Genomic DNA, 25,768 nt, shown 5'->3' on the forward strand with positions numbered 1-25,768 from the left:
CCCAGAACCGGACGGTCCTGCTTCGGAGGCGGCCTGTTGATTGGCTCGTGACACTTACGGAAAGCGGGGAGAATGGAATGTTGGGGACTCTGAGCGTTCCAGAGATACTTTGCTGTTATTGTTGTTGTTTCATCCATTTTTTTACGCAGCCGCGGATGCAAAAAGGGAAAGAAAGAAGAAAGTAGGGTGAGTTTTTACAGGCGCAAGTCTGTACTCGCCTACTCAGAAGTAGGTTCCATTAAATTCAATGGGACTTGCTTCCAGGGAAGGGTAGCGTTGCAGCCTCAACCTAGAGCCTTCTGCGGGGGCCCTTCTGGATTAAAAAGGAGGGAAATCTTTGGAATTGCACTTTCTCCTGCGACAGGATCCCTTGAAGGCGGATTCCCAGGCGTCGCTTGGCGGGATCGACGGACCCGGCGACCCGGTTGGGACAGGAAACAAGAAAAGTCACGAGGAGGTACATTCATGTCTTTTGGCTCGACCGCGCTCTCCGCCTTGCACGGCCGTAGGCGAGAGAGAAACGCTGCATGGGGGTGGGGTCTGTGCGAAGGGTCTGTGTACAGTACTGTAGCGTCTTTCTACGGGGCTTGGAATTCACCGATCCTTTAAAGTTTCACATACTTTGCAAAACTGTTGCGGTGCCGGCGCCGGACCTGAGAGCGAAGAGCCAGTGCGCTGTTGTAATCTGAAAGGGTTTTTTAAAATGCTATTTCCAAATTCCGCCCGTGGGAGCGGCTTTCAGACTTCCATCACGCCAACTCTCTGTATCCGCTGGCAGCCGAAATATACATAAAGTGATGCTTTTCTTCATTCAAGAATGTACTTGAAATGGACCTAAATGCTACTGCAGATCTCTTCGGCATGCCTCATGGGAAGTGATTTATAAGTGAAATTAATATTATTATCATCAATAATGATGATGATGATGATGCTTACTTTGTTTTTAAATTATTTATTTCGTTATTTAAGTGTGATGGCAGGGACAGCTGCCAGATTATAGAAAGGGGATGTGGTTCTGTAAGGCAGGGTGGTGTGTGTGTGTGTGTGTGTGTGTGTGTGTGTGTGTGGAGAACCTGTGACTTTCCAGATGTTGATGGACTCCACCTCCCATGAGCTCCATCCAGCCTGGCCAAAGGTCACGGTTGATGGGAGTGGTAGTCCCAGCAGCAACATATGGAAGCTTCCACAGCCCAGCTCTTAGGTCTGGGTGTGTATTTAGTGGTGATACAGGAATCCTTCAAAGCATGTAGCTGGTGCGTTAAGAAATAGTGAAACCAAGAAGTGCTCCTGTCAATGTTGAAACAACCAGGTGACTGTCAAATGTGAGTCAACAGCAGGAGGCTCTGAAAAGGAGGCGAGGTGAGTGAAACAGTGGAGGATCTTGACGCAACTCTACATTATTTGCTGTCACTGTAGCATGACAGTAACTCCCTCTCTGTTGGTGTCATAGAGAGGACTGATAAGGAACTTCTAAACAGGGCCTGCTTGACCTAGTTTCTCATTCTGTAGCGTTCCTGGGTCTTGACCCGGAGGTGGCACCTCTACCTATAACCATGCATTTCAAGCTGGCTGCTGACCCTGTCCCCCCTCCTTCCTATATTGCAGTGGTGGCCAACTTCCAAGAGACTGCGATCTACTCACAGACAACTGGGAGTGATCTACCTCCTTTTTGGGTGGTTCAGGTCAAAGTTGTTGAGCTTTTCTTAGGAAGGAGGAAGGCCCATGTTGGGGGGTTCATGTAAAAGTTGTTGAGCTTCTTTAGGGAAGAGGAAAGCAACATTGAACTTTTTTTTAGGAAGGAAAGCCCTGTTTTGGGTGGTTCAGGTCATTTTAGGGGTGCAGGGCAAAGATGTTGAGCTTTTTTAGGGGAGCCAAAGTTTTTTAGCTTCTTTGGGGGGAGCCACTGATCTACCACAGACCTCCAGTGATCTACTGGTAGATCACAATCTACCTGTTGGACATGCCTGCATATCACCCTTTTCCCCAGCCTACTAAAGCACGGGGGACTTCACCGTCACACACCCCTACCCCACAAATGAAATTGGAGGCAGGCAAATGATAGGAACCACAATGGCTTTAAAAGAGGATTGGGCAAAGTTGGAAAAAGTTCAGAAAAGGGCAGCCAAAATGATCAAGTGGATGGAGGAAGTTTCCTATGAAGGCAGCGTTTGGGACTTTTCAGCTTAAGAGCAAAGGCATCCAAGAGGCAGCATGATAGAATTTTATAAAATTATAAAATTATGCATGGCATGGAAAATTATGCATGGCATGGAAGCCACAGGAGGGGAGAGAGTTAATGTGCTCAAATCCTGCTTGCTAGTTTCCCACAGGCGTCTGGTTGGCCACTGGGAGAACAGGACGCTGGACTAGATGGGCCATTGGCATGAACCAGAAGGCTCTTCTGATGTTCTTATGGACCCTTTTTCCTCTTCCCCATCTTCTTTTCTCCAGGCTAAACCAACCCTAGCAGAGTTGAGGGGGGAACAGAGGAGGATGGAGGGAGCATAATAACCAGAGCCTTCTGTTGCTGCTGAAGGCTCCTTCATGAAAATGAAGGTTTATTGTGTTTCTCGTGGACTTGAGAGCCCACTTTGTCAGGTGTGTTTTGCTTTCCTTGGCATAGTGCTGGAGGAAGAATGGTACTGAACGCTGGCCAAATTGGCCAGGAAATGGAAAGCTTAGTCTGCAGAGATCAAAGTAAAGATAAGCACAGCCATACAGCCAGTTGATGCTCTGGTCTCTGTCTCTGCTCATGTGGGAGTGAGTCAGTGCTCTTTTTTTAAAACAAAAAAACAATTAGCCACCAATCAGGGTTTTCGGAACAACTGCAGCATTGGACACAGAAGGATCTCACTAGGAAAGTGGCTCCAGAGGGTTTGGGCCACAGACAGAGAAGGTTTTGTGCCACACTCCCAGCCTCTAACATCTGTGCAGTCGTGAGGCAGGAGGTCTGGAGACAGCCTGCTCCCATTTGCTGTAAGCAGATAGGCACCAGTAGAGTAACTGTGGGGGCTTTGCAACCACCTTGTCAGCCTCACCCTCCCAAGCATGACTCTGTTTCAATCCTGTGCAACTCCCAATTAGTTTCTTCTGAAACTAATGGCATCCCAGGCAATAGTTTACTCTCCCCAAAAGTGGCCAACATCAGGTGCTATTAGTCATTGTCTCAACTGCCGCACAAGAAATGTTTGTGTCAGGGCTTCTCTTCTTGAGTCACCAGATCCCTATAAACCAATGCCAGGCCTCTCTTTCTTTGGAAGTATACAAGTGAGACCTGCAATAAAATGTTGCAGCACGGAGTACGCTCTGTTCAGCGTACAAACCATCTCCATTCCCTGTCTTCCTCTCCTCCAACAGTCAAGGCAGCGTTTCATGGCCATTGAGCATGCTCAGTTGGAATGGCGTATCCTAAAATATAGGAAGCTGCCTTATACTGAATCAGACCATTGAACCATCTAGATCAGGCATCCCCAAACTGCGGCCCTCCAGATGTTTTGGCCTACAACTCCCATGATCCCTAGCTAACAGGACCAGTGGTCGGGGAAGATGGGAATTGTAGTCCAAAACATCTGGAGGGCCGAAGTTTGGGGGTGCCTGATCTAGCTCAGTACTGTCTGCACTGATAGGCAGCAGTTTCAGGCAGGGAACTTGCACTGCCTGGAGTTGCCAGGGATTGAACCTGGGACCTTCTGCATTCAAAGCATATGCTCTGCCACTGAGCTGTGGCCCTTCCCTAACATTACTGGGATGAACACTAGGAGACTGTGCACCTTCTCATGTCCTAAGAGTAACAGCTCTCAGTGGGAACAATGCTCCCAATTTTGCTAAAACGACCAAATATTTTGTGTTCAGTTCTTGCAACAGGAAGGTATGCTTTACTCTTCAAGCATTTCAAAAGTTTTTGTTCCATGTGACAGGATAGCGGCCCAGGGAAGCAAAGTTGTTTGAACCCCCCCCCCCAAAAATTTGAAATCCATGTAACAAGGCTGCACACTTACTTTGGGATATGCCCCATTGTGTTCAGAAGGGTTACCTTTAAGTCAGCATGCAATGGAGTTGTACTATTAAAGTGCTTAACTTTGGCAGCAGGGGGTTCAAGATGTGCTCTGCAGCAGTTAAGACCCATGACTAAGCCATATTACCAACTAAGTAGACCCACTGAAATTAGCCATGTCCATTCACTTCAATGGTCCTACTCTGAGTAGGGCTAGCCGTGGATACCATCCCCAGTTTTTCCGTGTGTGTGTGCGTGTGTTAACTAAGGTTCTTGGAGCTTTAAATCACAGCTGCAGCCTTGGCAAAAGACTGTGCCTATCACCTAATCTAATGCCTGCAAATGATTGCTAAAAACCAGTGCTAAGGAGCTAAACTTGCTCTCTGAACTGGTCAGCTGCCTGCTCTGAAAATTTGCTGAGTCACAATATTCTTTTGCTTCAGAGTTCAGATTCTTCTCATTCCGATCTTGTTCTTTTCTGCATCTGCATAATTTCCCAGCCTTGTTGAATTTGTTCCAGGTTTTTTCCTTTCTTTCTTTGAAACTGGCAATGGGGTTGTTTTGTGGAGACCAACAACCTCTCCACATTTTGCTGTTATCCGTGAACTTACCCTGCTGCCTTTCCTGGATGAATCACTTCAGTTCTACCTTTCACCCAGTTCTTTCCCCTAGAAATTGCACAATGTAGGACAGTCATGAATTTATTGGGTGCCTCCCAGTGGATTCCTTAAGCAGGATCACTTCTGTCGCTGCAGGCTTTGAGATCAAATCACTTCTGAAGAGCTCTGCAGTGGTTTCATTTTCATGTTATATTACACCTGTGTCACCCGTGAAACTATTTGGCTATTATGGCTTCTGAAGAACCCTAGGAGCTATAGATGTTATTATTATTGTCATCTATATGTATTTGCCCCTTTTTACAAAAATAAAAGCCTTCAAGTGACTTAACAGCAGGATTTTTTTAAAAAAAACAAAAAACAAAAAACAATGCATTATAGAAGACACCAAAAATGTTCATCTGATATAATATTAAAGAAAGCCCTTCCCATACCCACCTAAATATGAGCCCTGCTGCAGGGGCCAGCTTAGCAAAGGCCAAAAGTCAATAAAAAGTGCCTAGTGCCTAAACACTGATAATGACGGTGAGGTTTTTTCCTGTGGAGAGTGTTCCACAGATATAGGGGGCCACCACTGAAAAGATCCCCTCTGTTGTGGATTAAGCCGGGAGAATTACAGATAACTAAACCCAGGGGCTTTTAGTGGGGGAAGTCAAAGGGATTAACTTTCCTTCATAATCTCTTCGAAACAGGGCCCTGTCTTGGGTTCTTTTACTGAATCGACTTGGCACTCCGGCTCTATATAAAACAACCCTTTGGACACTTTTAGAATAGGACTGATATTTACGGATATTGTTAGTTGATATCTTTTGTGTTTTTACTACCGTGTATTCTAAGTTGCAACACTTGTTTCAAGCTACATATACTCTAGTGAATTTGAAGCTAATTTCTTGTTTGTATTTATTTGTTGTGTTCAAGACTGCTAGTCTTACCAGAATACATACCTTATTTGACTGTAACTCGCAAGTAGGATTTATTCCTACTAAGAGCATTTCCAAGCACAATTCAAAGTGTTGGTGCTGACTTTTAAAGCCCTAAACCAGGGGTCCCCAAACTAAGGCCCGGGGGCCGGATGCGGCCCAATCGCCTTCTATATCCTGCCCGCGGATGGTCCGGAAATAACCATGTTTTTACATGAGTAGAATGTGTCCTTTTATTTAAAACTAGTGGAATTCAGCCCGTTTAAAAACGGGCGCTAGAACGCTGCTCTCGTGCATCGCCGGCATGGGACGGAGCTTCGGAGGTCTCCGAAGCCCCGTCTCATGCGGGAGGTGCGCGGCGAGGCGGTGGGGGGGGAGAGAAGCACTTCTCCCAACCCCCCCGCCGCCGCCGCCGCCTCGCCGCGCACCTCCCGCATGAGACGGGGCTTCGGAGACCTTCTCCGAAACTCCGTCCCATGCCGGCGCTGCATGCCGAGGCGGCGGGGGGGGGAGGAGCGCTTCTCCCCCCTCCGCCTCGCCGCGCACCTCCCGCATGAGATGGGGCTTCGGAGACCTTCTCCGAAACTCCGTCCCATGCCGGCGCTGCGTGCCGAGGCGGCGGGGTGGGGAGGAGCGCTTCTCCTCCCCCCCGCCACCTCGCCGCGCACCTCCCGCATGAGACGGGGCTTCGGAGAAGGTCTCCGAAGCCCCGTCCCATGCCGGCGCTGCATGGCGAGGCGGCGGGGGGAGGAGCACTTCTCTCCCCCCCCCCCCGCCGCCTCGCCGCGCACCTCCAGCATGAGACGGGGCTTCGGAGAAGGTCTCCGAAGCCCCGTCCCATGCCAGCGCTGTGTGCCGAGGCGGCGGGGGTGAGGAGCGCTTCTCCTCCCCCCCCCGCCGCCTCGCCGCGCACCTCCTGCATGAGACGGGGCTCCTGAGAAGGTTTCCGAAGCTCCGTCCCATGCGAGCGCAGAGAGGGAGGGAAGTCTGCGGCCCCGCCGCTCCTCTCACGGGCCAGGGAGCGTTGTGAGGAGGAGGCGGCGGCGGACAAAGATGGTGGCATCAGGCTCTGGGGACGTGGCTGCGGGAGCTGGACCGGGCTCCTCAAAGGCGCCCTTCCTCCCCCCCCCATTCACCTCCGCCGGCCTCCACACTTGCTTCCCGACGCGCTGTCTGGCTGGGAACGGCAGTTGGAGGAGACAGAGGGGTGGGGGGAGGGCGCGCGTGTGTGCGTTCTAAGTCTCTGGTCCAATCCCTGTGTCCCTAGGGCCCATGCACAGTAGCCCAGGGACACACGGAAAAACTTGGACGCAGGGACACTTGCACTTTATTATATAGGATGCATCTGAAGGCAGCCCTGTTTAGGGAAGTTTTTAATGACTGATGTTTTAATGTATTTTAAATCTTCCGTTGGAAGCCGCCCAGAGTGGCTGGGGAAACCCAGCCAGATGGGCGGGGTAGAAATAATAGATTATCATCATCATCAAGTGGGTGCATTACTCCTCATACATTTATACTCCAAGAAGTTCAGGGTAGCATACACAGTTCTTTCCATTTCATCCTCTGCGAGGTAGGGTAGGCTGAGAGAGAGAGAGAGAGAGAGAGAGAGAGACTGATTGGCCCACTGTCACCCAATGGGGCTTCATGCCTGAATGGGGTTGAGAGTTTGAAGCCTGGTCTCATAGAGCCGTAGAAATGTAGAGCTGGAAGGAACCCCAAGGATTGTTTAGCAGTCCCACCTCCTGCAATGCAGGAATCGCAACGAAGGCATCCATGGCAGCTTTCGCTTAAAAGCCTCTCCTGAAGAAGAGAGTCTACCACCTTACTAGTCTCCCAGGTTCTAGCCCAGCACTCTAGCCTCTACTCCACAAAACACGAGAGGAGAGCTGTTGCTATATAAGCTTTCCAAACACTAGCTAGCTGGCTGGGGCCAGTGGATTAGGTGGCTCCTTGGCCTCACCCAACAGGGCTGCTCTTTACGTTTGTGGGGGAAAAGGCTGGTTTTGATGGAACAGAGAAAGAGGGAGGTGGCTGTGGCACCTCATTGCTACCCTGGTGTGGAGTTCCAGGTGGCTTAGAGCTTTCGTGCTAAGGGCCCTTTTGCTTTTCATCCTTGGTCTGCACCAAGGGGTACAATTAATGCCGCCCTGTTGCAAAGCTCGGGGACGTTTTTGCATTGCAAGACACAAGTCCACAGAAGAGTCCTGTGAAACTAATCAGCCCCTCGAATTCTGTGATGAAAGGTTACTAGAGGCCTCCTGCCAAGAGCTCTCATGAAAACAACCTCTCGCTAATAGCTATGAAAGGTTGGCTCCAACAGTCCTTTTTATATATATAATTGGAGTTTGCCGTTCTCAGCTGTGTGTTCCCACTTCAAATGGGCACCGAGATCAGAGGTACTGTAGTTTTTAGCTTTCTTTCCTTTTCATTCTTCTCCCTCCCCTCCTGTTCTGTAGTGTGCAAAAGTCATTATGTTCATAATAGCAGAAGCAAAACGACTCCGTGGTGGCATTTAGTTTTGTCTTTTAAATATAAAACGATCACGCTGGCTGATGGTGGGGCAGTCGGTCCTTCACTATTATGAACTGATCCTCAAAGCAACACAGCAGTGCATTTGTTTCTTTTCTTTAAAAAAAAATGCTGAGGAAGCTTCCAAGGTCCTTAAGCTGAACGGCTCTTATGCACACTTATAAATATCTGCTTTTTCTAATCACCTACAGTGAGCACAAAATTGCCTCCAGGCGAAAAGGCATTTTTTGTGTGAAATAAAAGCGGTTCTTAATCATAGAATTGTAGAGGAGGAGGAGTTTGGATTTGATATCCCGCTTTATCACTACCCAAAGGAGTCTCAAAGCAGCTAACATTCTCCTTTCCCTTCCTCCCCCGCAACAAACACTCTGTGAGGTGAGTGGGGCTGAGAGACTTCAAAGAATTGTGACTAGCCCAAGGTCACCCAGCAGCTGCATGTGCAGGAGCGGGGAATCGAACCCGGTTCACCAGATTATGAGCCCACCGCTCTTAACCACTACACCACACTGGCTCTAGAGTGGGAAGGGACCCGGAGGGATCTGCATCTGATGCCCCATGGCATCAAGGATTCCTTCTTGCAGGCTGTTGGGGAAATAAAACATGGCTGTAGTCGTGTGTGGGCTAGTAACTTTTGTAGGCTTAAGAACAAATGGATGGATCATCTCTTTAAAAATAAAATAAAATAAACTTTATTGAAATTCAAATCAAAACAAACAAATCTTGCAAATCATAGAAATTATCATATAACCAAACTTACAAATGAAAATATAAATAAAATCTAATACAGAAATCCACTAGACTTTTCTGTCTATTCCCTTTACTCAATCTGAATTATATAAAACAAATAATACAATAAATAAACATAACAAATGAAACAAACAAACAAAATTATCCTCTCCTTCCATAAAACTTCCACTTATCATCGAATTAGCTAAGTTTTTAACTAGTTACTGCTTCCCTTACCATGATATACTTCCCTAATGCTTTCTCTTGCAGTTGTAATCTTTGCAAAGAGTACAGGACGTTAGAAATAAATCCAGGATTTTAGTGTAGGGCACTGTTTCTTCATGTAATCCCCCAATTTTTCCCCAACTTTGATCAAAATTCTGTTTGCTACAACCTCTGATTGAATCAGTTAATTTCGCTAGATCTAAATAGCTAAATAATTTCCCCTGCCACTCACTAATTTTTGGTATTTCTTGTCTTTTCCAATATGTGGCGGTCAGTATTCTTGCAGCTGCGGTTGCATAGAGAAATATTTTTTCATCTTGCTTATTTATTCCTTCATCTAACATTCATCGCTTCTCGGCCTTTTGACTAAGATCAAGTGTAGCCTGATGGATCATCTCGTCCAGCATCCTGTTCTCACAGTGGCCAACCAGATGCCTGTGGGGAAATCCGCAGGGAGGATTCAAGCGCAAGAGCACAATCCCCTCTGGCTGTTTTCTGGAAACTGGTATTCAGAAGCAGTGCTGCTGCTTCCAGCTGTGGAGGCGGAGCATAGTCATCCTGGCTAGTAGCCATCGATAGCCCTCTCCTCCTCCATAAGTTTGTCAAATCCTCTTTTAAAGCCATCCAAGATGGCAGCCATCGCCTCCTCCTGTGGGAGGGAGTTCCACAGTTCATGTCGGGCACCCCCAAACTTCGGCCCTCCAGATGTTTTGGACTACAATTCCCATCATTCCTGACCACTGGTCCTGTTAGCTAGGGATCATGGGAGTTGTAGGCCAAAACATCTGGAGGGCCGCAGTTTGGGGATGCCTGGTTTATGTGCTAGGCTTGTCTGCTGCTGTTGCATAAGAGGTATGCAATAAACTTTCTTTGGAATAAATTGGCAGGTGGGTATAGGTCATATGGTTCTTGGGAAGCAATTATTTCCGCAGGTGAAATTAGATTGAGATTGACGGGGTCGCCTTCTCCTATAGCACATGCATTGGCTCATGAGCACTGGGGAGCATTTCAGGGGGGAGTTGACTTTCTCTCTCTCCCTGTAGCAGGGGTGGGGGACCTGTGGCTGTTCAGGCTGGACAGCTCCCATCATATCTGACCATTGGCCATTTGGGCTGGGGATGATGGGAGTTGAAGTGTCTCCTCTTGCTTGCCTTTTCTCCAAACTTGGGTCTCCAGCTGTTGTTGAACTACAACTCCCATCATCCCTAGCTAGCAGGACCAGTGGTCAGGGATGGTGGGAACTGTAGTCCAGCTGGAGACCCAAATTGGGGGAACTCTGCTCTAAACAAAAAACCTTTCCTCTTAGGGGAGCTACTCCCACTCCTTTGATCCCTTTGGTCTCAGATTCAGCAGTCACAGCTTCTGTTTTCCTTCCTTGCTTCCAGGTGACCTTTCAAGATGGTAGACCATCTGGCCAACACTGAGATCAACAGCCAACGCATTGCGACTGTGGAGAGCTGCTTTGGAGCATCCGGCCAGCCGTTGGCCATACCTGGAAGGGTCCTCTTGGGCGAAGGGATTTTGACCAAAGAATGCCGGAAGAAAGCCAAACCGCGGATCTTCTTCCTGTTCAACGACATCCTTGTGTATGGAAGCATTGTGATCAACAGGAGGAAGTACAGCTCCCAGCACATCATACCGCTTGACGAAGTCACCCTGGAGACTTTGCCGGATACCCTGCAGATGAAGAACCGCTGGATGATCAAGACGGCCAAGAAGTCCTTCGTCGTTTCCGCCGCCTCCCTGACCGAGAGGAAAGAATGGATCAGCCACCTGGAGGAATGCATCCGCCACTTGCTGTCCAAGATGGGCCAGCAGCCCCCCACGGAACACGCCGCCCCCTGGATCCCGGACAAGGCCACCGACATCTGCATGCGCTGCACGCAAACCAAGTTCTCCGCTCTCACGCGCAGGCACCACTGTCGGAAGTGTGGCTTTGTGGTATGCGGAGACTGCTCTCGGCAAAGGTTCCTGATGCCCCGGCTGTCCCCGAAGCCTTTAAGGGTGTGCAACCTTTGCTACAAACAGCTGGTGGCAGCGCAAAAGGAGAGCGAGGACCAGCCGAAGATAGTCCATTCTCCTCTGGCTGGCTATGAGCCTTCCAGTGGAGATGACAGCGACAGGTCCGACGAGGACAGAGTGGAACAGTGGTCAGCGGAGGCAGAGTTTTACACATCCCACACAGCTTGGTCATCTTTCCATAGCTGACCCCTGCATGGTCTTGTTAATTTCAGGGGCCGCATGCTTATTTCCAAGGAGTACAGGGAACACACACTTTCCAAAGTGCACTTTTCAGAGGAGTGGCTTTCATCATGTCTTTTGGTGCCATGGGTTTTCCTCCTCTGTGGTTAAGGAAGAAGATAACTGAATCAAACTAAAATATGCAAGAGCCTGCTTGTTTCCTCTAAGGCAGGCATCCCCAAACTGCGGCCCTCCAGATGTTTTGGCCTACAATTCCCATGATCCCTAGCTAACAGGACCAGTGGTCAGGGATGATGGGAATTGTAGTCCAAAACATCCGTAGGGCCGAAGTTTGGGGATGCCTGCTCTAAGGCCTGGCCTGCACTATATATTTGAAGCAGTATCATTCCGCTTCAAGTAGTCATGGCTATGGGGGAGGGCTGTAGCTCAGCGGTAGAGCATCTGCCTTGCGTGCTGAAGGTCCCCAGGTTTAATCCCCAGTAGCATCTCCATCTAGGGCTAGGAGAGACTCCTGTCTGACACTCTGGGAAGCCACTGCCAGTCAGTGGAGACCATTCTGAACTAGGTGGGCCAGTGATCTGATTCAGGAAGCTTCTTATGCTTCCCTTCATGAATCCTGGGAGCTGTCATTTGTTATGTGTGCCGAGAGTTGTGAGGAGACCCCTTATTCCACCCACAGAGCTACAGTTTCCAGAACAATCCGTTCCTCTTCCCAGGGAACCCTGGGAATTCTAGAGGTCTCCTCTCTGCACCCTTAACAAATCACTGTTCCTAGGATTCTTTGTGGAAAGCCATGACCTTTAAAGTGGTATGATACTGCTTTAAATGTATAGTGCAGATGGGGTCTAACAGTGAGTTGTTTTTATTGGCATTTGAGGCAGAGCTGAATTAGACCCCAAACACATCAGGTGTTGAGCATTGCTGAAAGTTTTGGTCCCTTTGATAGATTTTCTGGGGCTCCTGCATAGCTGCCAAGTTCTCCCTTTTTTTAAGGGAAATTCCCTTATGCTGAATAGGCTTCCTCGCGAGAAAAGGGAAAACTTGGCAGCTATGGGCTCCTGAAGTGTTGACTTTCAGCTTGGGCATCTTGCAGGCTTGTACATCAGAACAGCACCCACCCCAACTTGAAGTCTCTGTCTTTCTTACACCCAGGAGTCAAATTTTGGATCCATAAATCATAAGTTATGAAATCCAGAGGAAGATCCCCTTCACAGTTTTTAAGCTGACAGCACCATGCAGAAATTAATCAAGGGCTTATAATATGATTGTATATAAAAAATCTAGTCATTTTGGGGAGGTATTCACAGAAGGATGCAGTTTTTTGGATCTGCTTGATGCAGAAGGAGGGTAGAACCTTCTTGAGCATTTGGAAATGAAGGTTTTCGGAGCAGCTTTCTCATGTAAGCAGATGGCTTCTTAACAGTGGTATTGTATCACGAGTGCTGGCTTGTATATATACAGTGGTTCCTCGACTTACGAATGACTCGAAAACCGAATTTTTCAACTTACGAGTGGGGCAAATGGCCGCACGCTTACGAATGTCTCGACATCCGAACGGAAACTGCGCCGGTTTTAGATAGGGTTTTTTCAACTTACAAATTTTTAGATGGGGTTGCTTCAACTTACGAATTTTTCCGTTTCCAATGCATTCCTATGGGAAATCGTGTTTCCAATGGCGCTTTTCGGCTTACAAATTTTTCAACCTACGAAGGTGCCTTTGGAACGGATTAAATTCGTAAGTTGAGGCACCACTGTATACTAAGTTTGGCTTTGCTTCCTGGCCCCAAATTTTTTTATTACTGTTGTTTTTATTATTCAAAACAACAAGAGGAAGTGCTTTGTTTGTGGGATGCAGAGGCCTTTTGCAACCAACTGTCATGTTCTCCACATGCAGAAAATCATACAAATAACTGAAAACACTATATATGTGAAACGCTAAAAATAGTTTGCAGACAAAAGGTGGTGGTGTGGCTTTTCCTGGAGGTGGGGGAAGGACCCGGTTGTTTCCGCCTGCAAAGTTTTTTTAAGACTCTGCACTTAACAGTTGCCCCCACCTGCTGCAACACCAGTCATTGACAGCAGAAAAGCCTTGTTAACATTAATCTAAAAGAAAATAACTCATTCCTTACTCCCGTAGAATTTAGGTTAACTCTTTTCTGTCTGCGACCGTTAGACAGCAGCAACTTGGTTGCCACAACAAATGTTATATTGGACCTTAATGACAACCACAGTGTTGTTAGCCTGTTCAGTTACCTTGTCTTTTATACTCTTCAGGGTTTTTTGGAGCAAATATGTTGACTGGCATTTTTATACTTACCGTTTCCTAATCTGTGGGTTTTTGTTTTCATTGGTCAATGTGTTTACTTCAGAGCTGTTGGCCAACAAGCTTTTTAAGTTAATTAACCAGGCTTTTCTCTCTCCCTTTAATGGATGCACAGAGTTCTAATTTAATACTACACTGCCTTGATGCAATTTTCAGGTCTCTTCTTGAAGATTAGTGCATGCTGGTGGAAAATAACACAAAAATGCTAGGGCCCCGTTTGACTGTCATGGCATGCTGTATGGTGCAGTGGTTAGAGTGACGGACTAAAACCTGGGAGATGCCGGGGTTCAAATCCTCACTTGGCCATGAAGCTCACTTGGTGACCTACCTCACAGGGTTGTTGTGGGGATTAAATGAGGAACCATGTATGCCAACTTGAGCTCCTTGCAGAAAAAGATGGGATGAAAATGCAATGAATTAAAAATTGCCGCAGAGGGCAAATGTGGCAGCCTAGTCATACTTGCTCAGATGAGATCAGTTTTGTCCACTCCAGGAGAAATCTCCAGATGTTGCTGGACTACAAATAATTTCTAGTTATTGTCTACGATGACTTGGACTGATGGGAGTTGCAGTACAGCTACATCTGGAAGGCAGAGGACATGCTCAGCCTAACCTGAAGATGCTGGGAATTGAACCAAGGACCTTCTGTGTGTGTAAAGCAGATGCTCTGTATCAGGGCTTGAGAACCAGATCTGGCCAGTGGACCAGACTGTTCTCTCCCCTACCCTTGCACACCAGGTCTGAAAGGTGGATGTAGAGCAGGCATCCCCAGACTTCGGCCCTCCAGATGTTTTGGACTACAATTCCCATTATCCCTGACCACTGGTCCTGTTAGCTAGGGATCATGGGAGTTGTAGGCCAAAACATCTGGAGGGCCGCAGTTTGGGGGTGCCTGATGTAGAGGATCCCTTGTGATCACGATGACGTCAGGTGGCCCTTTTCACCAGCCCCTTCCGAAGGGCTAGGCTGTGCAGCGCCTTCAAGGGGGCTTCTCAAGATCTGACAACCAGCTGATCGTTGGGTCTTCAGGTGACCCTTTCAAGGCGCCATCTTTCCCAGAGCTTTGCATGGGGCTCAACCAATCAACTGATAGCCGGTGCCTGAAAATCCCCTTTTGACTGAGGAGGGCATGGGCTTGGCTGAAACTGCCTTGTTGGCCAACTGGAGAGGTCTGGTGGGCTGAAATAGGTTCGCGAGCCGGAGGTTCCCCACCCTGCTCTGTTGCTCACCTGCCCATGCCGTGGGGTCTCTTGTAACATCTGCCTTCGCATAGATGGCTTTCCAGTTCGGTAGCAAAGCCCGTGCTGTGCCTGCAATGGTTTTTGGTCTGAACTGAACCGAAGGCCACCTACTGAAAGCTATTTGGAACTAACACCCTATTTTCCATATGTGCCTAAATCCATTACTGGAGTGTGGTGGAGGCTTTTTGCCTTTATAATCTGCTTGCATTAGGATATGCACACTGTTTAATGGAGCGTGTAATCTTCAAGGACTAATGGCAGGAAGCCACAGTCATGGCTACTTTGTCACTTAAAAAGAAAAACCGTCCAGAATGAGTAGCTGACCATGTGATTTCAAATGCCATCCAGCCTGCTGTGAACTGAATGGGCTCTCCGGGTGCTAGGTGGATGTTTCCAAGTTGCAAAGAAAGAGCTGGAAAAGTGAAGATTAATGAGAAGGAGCTTGGCCTGCTTTCCCCTGCCTCCATGGAGTTCATTCTTTTCCGACTGACTACATTCCCCCAAGTCCTGTGTCAGCTGAAATAGTACCTTGCCTGCCCTCGCCCATGGAAAGCAGCATAGAAATTGGCCAGCAAAAGCCATAACCGAAACAGATGTTTCTGGTTTTAAGGAGCATTTAAAAAGAAGAAGAAAAAACGTTCTTTGTCTTGTTTTCCTCCCTCATCTGGATCAAATAAATAGCAGTAACAATGGTGTGTTTATGGAGTGTTGTTCCCATGATGCTTTGCAAGGCATTGTACTTAAGCTAAGTGAAGGATATAGACAGCTGGAAGCTGGTTGTTTGAATCTAGGCCCCATTCTAGGCTATGTTCCCAAGAACTCTCACACAAACCGGCCATGTTCTCCACAGAGGAGACACAAAGGCCACATTCGCACCATACATATAATGTGCTATGATGCCACACTCTTCTCTCAAAGAGTTCTGGGAGCTGTGGTTTGCTCAGGGTGTTGGGGTAGTTGTTGGGAGACCCCTGTTCCCCTCCCAGAACTCTCCATGAAGAGGGACTAATGGTTAAACCACTCTGGGAATTGGAGGTCTGTGAGGCGACAACTCTCTGCTAATCTTAACTAAATTTCATTTATAAAAATATTTGTATACTGCTGCATCGTGTGTGTGTGTGTGTGTGTGTGTGTGTACACACACATACGGCAGCGGTATGTATATATGCAGTTTACAGCAGTAAAACAACACAATAAAAACCATATTTAAAAAGTTAAACACAGACATCAGGGAACCATTGTGGAAGGATGTATTCCACCTACATAGGCCTGGTGGAACAGAAAAGTTTTCAGCAGGTGTTTAAAAATTGCCACAGAAGGTGCCTGCTAAATCTCTAATGGCAAAGATTCCAGGTGACTCTTTGTCCACAGTGAACGAGGATTGTATTCACTGCACACCCTCCCCCCAGCTTGCTTTTTAGCTTGTGTTCTGGTGAGCTGCAAGTGAAGAACGCTGGGCTGAGCTGTGTGTAGGGTAGATTTTGGTGTGTTGCTGAGGGAATTTTTGCTGATTCTGCTCCGAAAAACACACGACACTTTTGCATTCTTGCTACCACAGTAGACGCTTCTGCATTCTAGTCCTTGGTTGCCTTCCATTATAGAAGTCTAGAAAGCCATAGAAAACAGAAGGTGTTCCTACTTGCAGTTGGTACAACAGCTACAACCATTTCTGGATCGGGAAAGCTTGGCCACAGTGGTTCCTGCGCTGGTTGCTTCAAGACTGGATTTCTGTAGTGCGCTCAGTATGGGGCTCCCCTTGCACTTGGTCCAGAAGCTGTGAGGTAGGTTAGGCTGAGAGACTGAGACTGAGACTGGCCCAAGTCCACCCAGTCAACCTCATGGCTGATTGGGGGATTTGAACCCTGGTCTCCTGTGTCCTAGTCTGACACTAACCTACTAAACCGCACTGGCAACATTTTCTGAATGTTGCAATTAAATGGCTTTGATAACACATGAGGCTGCCTGTATTAGGTACTAGGTGCTCGGCAATAACCTTTCCCTCACAATGCTCTACTGCTTTGCCGTAAGGGTCCCGCTGCACAAAAATTGTGGTTGGCTTTTGCAGCATGAAGATCAGGAGGGGCGGCTTGGCAGAGACATCTCCTTATTACTCATCTCACCTGCTTACACGCACGTTCAAAGGAAGCCGCAGGAAAATGGCCAGAGAAAAGAATGAAACAAAGATGGTATTGTGGTTTGTAGGGGGTGGGGCAGCATTAAAAATATGTTTCAGTCAAAAAGTGTTTCCTGTTAAATGCTGATTGAAAGTAGTTTGTTAAGGGTGGTGAGAATTGTTAGGAGGCCCCTAACAGAGCTACAATTCCCAGAGTGGTTTAATAGTCAATCCCTCTTCTAAGGGAACTCTGGAGGCGGGTGGCTCTGTGGTTTAGACCACAGATTAGGGCTTGCCGATCAGAAGGTCTGTGGTTCGAATCCCCGCAACGGTGTGAGCTCCTGTTGCTTGGTCCCAGCTCCTGCCAACCTAGCAGTTCGAAAGCACGTCAAAGTGCAAGTAGATAAATAGGTACCGCTACAGCGGGAAGGTAAACAGCATTTCCATGCGCTGCTCTGGTTCACCAGAAGAGGCTTAGTCATGCTGGCCACATGACCCGGAAGCTGTACGCCGGCTCCCTCGGCCAGTAAAGCGAGATGAGCACTGCAACCCCAGAGCTGTCCGCTACTGGACTTAACGGTCAGGGGTCCCTTTACCTTTACTTAACAACTCTCAACACCCACCACAAACTACAGTTCCCATCATTACTTGGGAGGAGCCATGGCTGTTTAAAGTGGCATCATGGTGCGAATGTAGACCTAATCTCTGTTGAAAGCGTGTTTGACACCAAGGGACCTGCAACCATAAATGGTTAGATCAGTTGGTCCTCTATAACACTGTGGACAACCAATAAGATGCCTCCGAATGAGCTCAGTGAACGAGCTGGGATATAGAGGCTCAGATGATCTTTACGGCATCCTGGACACAAGTTGTTCAGGGCTTTGTATATCAACGCAACATCGGGGGGACAGGGAATCGCCTTGCAGATACTGTTGGACATCCATCATTCATGACTCTTGGCTTTCCTGGCTGGGATTGGTGTGACCTGGATGCTTCCAACATCTGGCGGCAGGGCCAGTCCAAACATGAAAAGGGAGTGAAGCAGCCTGCCTCGGGCAGCAGAATCCCATGGGCAGTGCCCCAAAGGGTACCTCGCCCACTCCTGCTACCGCTGCCAAGGTTGCGCTGTGGTAGCTTCTATCAAGATCTCGCACAATTTTGCAGAACTCTGAGTGTCAGCAGCGGCAGGGACGATGAAATAACAAACTTGTCCGCAATATCTTTGCTTGCTTTTTATTTTTGAATATACGCTATACACCCCTCTTGCCACCATTACTCTGCACCTCACACTACACCAACGTATGAAACATTTGGGTAACTTAAATACAGTTTTCAAAATAATCAATTACCCAATCACATCGCTCCATTCAGTGCAGCAAGTAAACTCCACCTCCAATTATTCAAATTATCAAAAGCTCGCAGGTGTGCTATCATTCAGATCAGGGCCACAAACACACATCTCTGCGTAGCACCATTGACCACATCAATCTTAAAGAAAAACTTAACAACCTCTAGTGGGATATTGCAGAGCTTTCACAAGACCTCACTGAGCTCTGCACAATCTCACAAGGTCTCACTGAAAGCTGTGTGATCCTGGTAAGTGAGGCTTGGCAAGGGGGCAGGATTTTCCCATTTCACCTCTGGCGAAATGAGAGTCACAGATTCTTCATCCCTGGTAGACATGAAGGGGGGGGGGAGAGTAGAGATGCCTTCCAACAGGAAGCCACTTCATAAACATAGAACTGCTTGACTCTGGAAACTCAACCTTGAAATGCATTTACTTATCAAAACCAGACTGGAGTAAACTCTGGGATTTTTTTCCCCCTGAAGTGGTGAGACATGACTGTTCTTCAAAGCTAGGAAAGTAACAAGGCAGTTTTGTTTGAGAGAGAGAGAGAGCTGAGTGCAGTTTCAGAACTATGCTTTGTTGTATGCTTCCCAGTGACAGTGTTGGAGGCGCTCCAGCCGCAAATGACAGGAAAACGAGGCTCCCTTGCCTACGGAGCGATGAAACCCAAAGCTTCGGCCTTCCAAAGTCAACAGAAAGATATTGCCGAAGAAAAACAGCCACTGTAAGAGCAGCAGAAGCTAAAGCTCCGCAGCAGGAGATTAGATGCTTTGACAAGTGGTTACTGTAAAATCATTGTATTGCAAGATTTTGCAGAACTTCACACTTTCCCAAATTTGCCAACATTTGTGATTACTTCAAAATGGATTTAAAAATAAAAATGAGGGCAGGGAGCTTTTGATCTTCCTTAAACATCTGTGCCCAGATATGTCTTCCATGTATAGGTTCACATATGCAGACAATTTGCTATAGGCTCTGTTGGGTGCTATGATCAGAGCAGGGGGCCCTCTTGGTAGTTACTCCACCCTCACTAGGCTCAAGGGTGTGAGTGGTAGCTCCCTAAGCTGTGAAATTCCTTCAACACAGGTGTGTTGGGCAGCTTCACTATACAAGTTTCATCACATGAAGGCATTATGTCTTTACCCTGGCCTTTGGCATTTGAGATTTATAATTTTAGGACTCGCCCTATTGTGATCATCATTTGTTTTAAAATGTTTTTAATGCTGTGATTTATCCCATTGCAGTAAAACCTTAGGGTGGAGGATGGCTAAATAATAATAATGATAATAATAATTCTCTCATCTCATGCACATAGTAAAGGTAAAGGGACCCCTGACCATTAGGTCCAGTCGTGACCGACTCTGGTGTTGTGGTGCTCATCTCGCATTACTGGCCGAGGGAGCTGGTGTAGAGCTTCCAGGTCATGTGGCAAGCATGACAAAGCCGCTTCTGGCGAACCAGAGCGGCACACGGAAACGTTGTTTACCTTCCCGCTGTAGCAATACCTATTTATCTACTTGCACTTTGACATGCTTTCGAACTGCTAGTACATGCACATAGTAGCCATTACATAAAAATTGAACAAATGCAACATTAGGCTTCATGAGTAGGACCACAGTTTCCATCCAAGTGGTGGGAAGTAATAGCTCCGCTTTGTTCTTCAGCATCATGTCCAGTTATAGGTCCTGCTCTTTTAAGAAGGATAGAGATAAACTGGAACATGTTTAGGTAGGGGGTATGGAAAACAAGCTGTGGGAGAAGAGGTTGAAAGGACTGGGTTGATTTAGCCTAGATAAAAGAAGATGGGGGAGAGATAGGAATAGGGGTCTATAAGAACATCAGAACCACCTGCTGGATCAGGCCAATGGCCCATCTAATCCAGCACCATAGTCTCACTTGGACCAACCAGATGCCTGTGGGAAACCAGCAAGCAGGATTCAAGCTCATGAGCACTTTCCTGGGTTTTCTGGCAACTGGTATTCAGGAGCTATTGCTGTATCTGACTGTGGGGGCAGAGCATAGCGATTGTGGCTAGTAACCATTGATAGTCCTCTCTCTCCTCCACGAGTCTCCTAACCACCTTCAGCACCCTTAAGAAACTACACTTCCCAGGATCCTTTGGGGGGGAATGCATGGCTGTTTAAAGCATAATACTGCTTGAAATGCATGGTGTGGATGTGGGCTGTGTCACACAAGCTCTTGTACCTGTGCAGAGACAGCATGTGCCTTTGTTTGGTGTGAACACCACCCAAGTTTCAAATGGAAACCAGAAGTAAGGGCTGCATTTTACTGTTGGCTTCTTCTTCAGCCCATGATCTCCCTGTCTCTCTTTGAGCAACAGAGTGTTTCACTGTGGCAATTAACCACAGTGAAGTGAAAGAAAGCTGCTTTCTGCAGCCTGGCTGTGGTGAAATTATTTTGAGCCTCCCAGTGGCTTTGGAATCCCACAGTTCTCTCTTGCAAAGTTTAGGATGAATTAAAATTTTATCTTTCCCGAGTTTTTTTAAAAAAATCAGCTCTCATAAATCACACTTAATTGGGGGGGGTATTAACAGAGAGAGTTAACGGCAATTAAGCGATGAAATGTGTGTATTCTGGCTTGGAAATGTGGAGAAACACATTGATTTTTATGATCTCTTGAAATGCAGAGATGAAAGCTTCCTTCCTGATTAAAGACAAAATAGATTCAAGCTGCCAAAGCAAAGTCCACTTCCTCTCTCCTCCCTACAATTTTGGATTCTTACATTCCTGATAGTAGAAGCTTGATGAAGGCAAAAGCTTTCAGTAAGCCTAAGGAAGGGAACTGCCATGGATGAAGGCACTCTACCTCAGAATACCAAGTCATGCAGACACACAGATGATGCCCATAGTATTTGCATCCTGCTTGCAAGCTTTCCAATAGCATTTAGACTCCCTCTGAAGCTGGTGGACTCTCCATCACTGGAGGTCTTTAAGCGAAGGTTGGATGGTCATCTGTCAGGGGTCTCTTCTAGCCCAATAGTTGTATGATTCTATGATTCATCCTTCAACAGGCTTCCTTCCCACTGCTTGATAAGCCTGAGAGCAATGTGAGAGGAGTAGAGAGAAGGGATTTCTGCTGGAACAGAAGCAAGCAGCAGCAGCAGTCACTCTATCCATCTGCCTGCTAAAGTTCGGCTTGACTCCGTCATACTCAAAGCACCAGCAGGTTAATAACTGTCACTGGAACAGATGGTTTCTCAGTAGAAATGTGCACCTCTCCACCACCCGCGACATACACACAGTTCTTCAGCTGTTTGCTAGAACTGCTGGCACAGCGTATCTTGGGTTTCCAAGGCAACACCTGTGTTTTTGGCACTTGGCACTGACATTATGCAGCTGATAAGAGGCACCGTCTTAAGAGCCTCAAGGCAGACTGCTGGGGTGGCAGGTGGCTGCTCTTACACTCTGCTTCCCAACACACACACACACACAGCCTTAAATCCCAACAAATTATGCTGGTGGGATTATGGGGAAAGGGTAAGAAGTACAATGCAGCTTATACAGCAATGCAACTACAGGGCCAAGACACCACAGAATGCTGGGTCCACATTTTCACACACACATTTGTAGTTGAAGTTATTCTTGTTGTTTTCCTTCTTTATTGTAATTTTGTCCCACCCACCTTTTCCTCCAAAAGGCATGCATGGTTCTTCCCCTTCTCATTTAATCCCCACAACAACCCTGTCAGGTTGGTTAAGTCAAGAGGCGGTGACTGGTCCAAGGTCACCCAGTGAGCTTCATGGCCGACCTGGTCTCCCAGGTCCAAGTCACACATTACAGTGGCTCCTCGGGTTACAGACATTTCAGGTTGCAGACTCCGCTAACCCAGAAATAGTACCTCGGGTTAAGAACTTTGCTTCAGGATGAGAACAGAAATTGTGCCGCAGAAGCGGAAGGCCCCATTTGCTAAGTGCCACCTTAGGTTAAGAACAGTTTCAGGTTAAGAACGGACCTCCAGAACAAATTAAGTTCTTAACCCAAGGTACCACTGTATAACCCCTCCCATCAAGGTTGCTTATACAATATTTACGTAAAGCGTACGATTTCCTGGAAACTGCAGTTTGTTCAGGGTGCTGGGAAGTGCAACTTCATGAGCGGTAAACCACAGTTCCCAGATTTATTTGGGGAAAACCATATGCTTTAAAAATGTATGTTGCGTACACAGCCAAAATATAAGACGGGAGACACCTGGATTGCCAGTAATACATGTGAAAAGGTTCTAGGGGTCTTAGTAAACCAAAAGCTAAACAGGAATCACAGACTCCTAGAATTGTAGAGCTGGATGGGACCCCAAGGGTCATCTGGTCCAGGGCTGTCTTGAGCAGATCTGGTGCCCTGGCGCCGTGGTGCGCTGGATCCCTCCGGCGCCCCCACCCTGCCCCGTTTCCCAGCGTGGCGGGCGCAGCGCGGCACCCCCTGGTGGCCTGGCGCCCTGCGCCACCCAGCCTGGCTGTTGGGCCGGCCCTGATCTGGTCCAACCTCTTGCAGTGCCCCTTCCAATCTGCAACCAGACCAGACCCTGCTAAAAAAAAGCTAATGCTATTCTAGGCTGCATCAACAGAAGTGTAATGTCCAGATCAAGGGAAGTAATAGTACAACTCTAATTCTGGGCGCCACAATTTAAGGAGGATATTGACAAGCTGGAACGTGTGCAGAGAAGGATGAGCAAGATTATAAAGTGTCTGGAAACCAAGCCTGATGAGGAACAGTTTAGGGAGTTGGCCATGTTCAGCTTGGAGTAGGGGAGGCTGAGAGGAGATATGGTAGCCATTTTCAAATATGAGAAGGGCTGTCACAGTGTCACATGGAACAAGCTTGTTTTCTCCAGCTCTGGGGGGTAAGACTCAAAGCAATGGCTTCAAGTTACAAGAAAGGAGATTCTGACTAAGCATTGGGGAGAACCTTTGGACAGTAAGAGCTGTTTGATGGTGGAATGGATTCTTCAGAAGGTGGTGGACTCTCCTTCATTGTAGGTTTTAAAGCAGAGATTGGATGGTCATCTGCCATGGATGCTTTACTTGATATTCCTGCATTGCAGGGAGTTGGACTTGTTCCCACCCATCCCAGGGAGTGCTCCCTTTTGTCTTTGTCCTCACTTCCCAAATTGTTGATTTATGTGTGCTCATTTTGCACAAACTGAGCATGTGCAGGAGTCAGCAGAACTGTGTGTGCACAGTAACACACACCCAGGAATTCCCAATTTAATACAAGCTTGCATGGGCACTCTTGTGTTCGATCCTAAAATGGCACACATTTCCCATTCCAAAACAGGAAAGTACTTTGATCAGCAGTATCTGAATGAATAGAGTACAGCCAGCCAGCCAACCAATTTCCTAGACATAGATATGAAACATTTGCATTGTGAATAAACTGAAGCATCTGTTCCACATGTGCAGGCTATCGCTTTTTCGATTGCAGTAGTGCCGGCCCTACCATTAGAAAGAGTAAGGTAGCTGCCTCGGGCCAGGCAGCAGTGGTCAAATGCTTATGAAAAGAACTCCATGTGGCCTGCCATACACTGCCTAAGATGCCATCAGGTGCATTGGAAGATGCTGTCCCATCCACTGATATCTGGATGACCACATGTTCCCCATCCCTGGACTTGAAGAGTCAGACAAAACATCCTGTATAAAATCAATGAGTTCTGCTCTCGCAGAGAGCATTCGAGAGAGACTGGCTTTTCTCATTTGTGAAAATGTCCATGGGCTGTATTGAGTGTTCTCTGACCACTAGTTCAAGGGCTCTTGCACCAATGGGCAGCTGAATTTTAATGTTGGAAACAGAAGAATCCCACTCAACAGGTTATGTAATCTACCGTGTTTCTCCGAAAATAAGACACCGTCTTATATTTTTCCTTTAAAAAACCCACATTATGGATTATTTTCAGGGGATGTCTTATTTTTTGCCTCCTCCTCCTGCCGCAGCCGGCAATGCTGCTGCACCTATCACTATGTCTTATTTTCGGGGTATGGCTTATACTCCTTGAATGCTTAAAAATCCTGCTACGGCTTATTTTATGGCTACGTCTTATTTTCGGAGAAACAGGGTATTGCACAAAAAATTACCAACTTTTGCATGCTCTTGCACAGAGCATTCTGCTGGTGCAACACATCTCGCCTGCTTAGTAACTTCAACTTGACGCTACATTGGATACAAATTTGGATGACAATTTTCTGCCTGGAAGAAACTTTCTCTGTGTCCATTGTGCAGAAGCCAGCTACAATTAAACTAGCAACTGAATCTTCAAACTGGTGGGTTCTTGGTTGGTTGGTTGGTTGGTTGGTTGTTTTGCAGGTGTGTTCTGTCTGTAACCCAACATTGCCACAGAAATAGTGCATTAGTGGTGGGTTTGTACTGGTGCTGTGCAAAACTCTCTGCGCCCTTAACAAATGGTTCCTAATTACTCTTAAAGTGGTATTGTAGCCCTTTAATTGTGTCGTGTCTGCAAAGCCTAGGACTTGCTCCAAACATCCACAGTACAGTTGGTGGGATCTTCTGGACCTTCCTTGTTGCTCTTCACAGACTGCTGCTCTTGTGGTTTTTACTTTCCATACTTGATTGTAGCTCCAAACTCCTTGGTGATGTAGTTTGTCACCACCATGAGCAATTTCTCTTGAAGAGATGAGTTTCCCATGACCAGTGCTGTGAGCTGTGCCACATCCATCCATTCCAGGTTCCTAACAATGGCCCGGACATCTTCATAAAGCCGTTGTTGCTCTATTGGAGGAAGTTCCAGAATAATCTGAGGGACGGGCTTAAATTGTCCACTGGCCATTGAGGCTGCGATCAAGGCACCAAGTGCCCCACCTAGAAAAGCAACACAGAGAGGTGTTTTAAGCCACCCTGCTCTCAAAGCCTCTATCTAGAAAGCCTTTTTGCAGATTCAATCGTTCTGCTGCATTCATTCTCTCACACACCCCTTATCTTCTGTTGTGGGGATAGATTAGAGCTCATAAACTTGAAAACCCGGGTAGTAGGCCCACTGTATTTACTGAACATGTGTTAGCCATGTCCTTTTACTACAAATATGGTTCTGCTGAGTAGGTTAGCATTTGATATGACCTAAGTAATGAACCAGCTCTTGGGGGCTGCTTTTGGAAAAGAGAAATCCCTCAGAGTAAGGAAAGTTAGAAGTAAGCTAGAGCAGGGAGTTGGAAGAAGAAGAAGAAGAAGAAGAAGAAGAAGAAGAAGAAGAAGAAGAAGAAGAAGAAGAAGAAGAAGAAGAAGAAGAAGAAGAGGAAGAAGAAGAGGAGTAGTAGTAGTAGTAGTTTGGATTTGATATCCTGCTTTATCCCTACCCGAAGGAGTCTCAAAGCGGCTAACAATCTCCTTTCCCTTCCTCCCCCACAACAAACACTCTGTGAGGTGGGTGGGGCTGAGAGACTTCAGAGAAGTGTGACTAGCCCAAGGTCACCCAGCAGCTGCATGTGGAGGAGCGGAGACGGGAACCCAGTTCACCAGATTATGAGACTACCACTCTTAACCACTATACCACACTGGAGGACACCA

General features: G+C 47.2%; 2 protein-coding genes across 3 annotated transcripts in view; one reads left to right on the plus strand and one right to left on the minus strand.

The window, feature by feature from the left end:
- On the plus strand, nt 1-23,766 carry PLEKHF1 (pleckstrin homology and FYVE domain containing 1). The gene is made up of 2 exons (XM_035120455.2): nt 1-457; nt 10,397-23,766. Exon 2 carries the CDS (start codon nt 10,410-10,412, stop codon nt 11,217-11,219), a length of 810 nt encoding a protein of 269 aa, XP_034976346.1. The 5' UTR covers nt 1-457; nt 10,397-10,409; the 3' UTR covers nt 11,220-23,766.
- Nucleotides 23,763-25,768, minus strand: part of LOC118087956 (protein C19orf12 homolog) — a 4,674-nt gene continuing 2,668 nt past the window's right edge. For both annotated transcript variants that reach the window (XM_035121049.2, XM_035121050.2), the window contains exon 3: nt 23,763-25,066. In XM_035121049.2, coding sequence (XP_034976940.1) covers nt 24,801-25,066 — 266 coding nt within the window. In that variant the 3' untranslated portion in view covers nt 23,763-24,800. The remainder of the gene's footprint in view (nt 25,067-25,768) is intronic.

This window comes from Zootoca vivipara, chromosome 6, assembly GCF_963506605.1.
Source record: "Zootoca vivipara chromosome 6, rZooViv1.1, whole genome shotgun sequence".
Lineage (NCBI taxonomy): Eukaryota > Metazoa > Chordata > Lepidosauria > Squamata > Lacertidae > Zootoca > Zootoca vivipara.

Coding starts and splice junctions, on each gene's coding strand:
- PLEKHF1 (XM_035120455.2), top strand. CDS start 10,410: ATGGTAGACCATCTGGCCAACACTGAGATCAACAGCCAACGCATTGCG.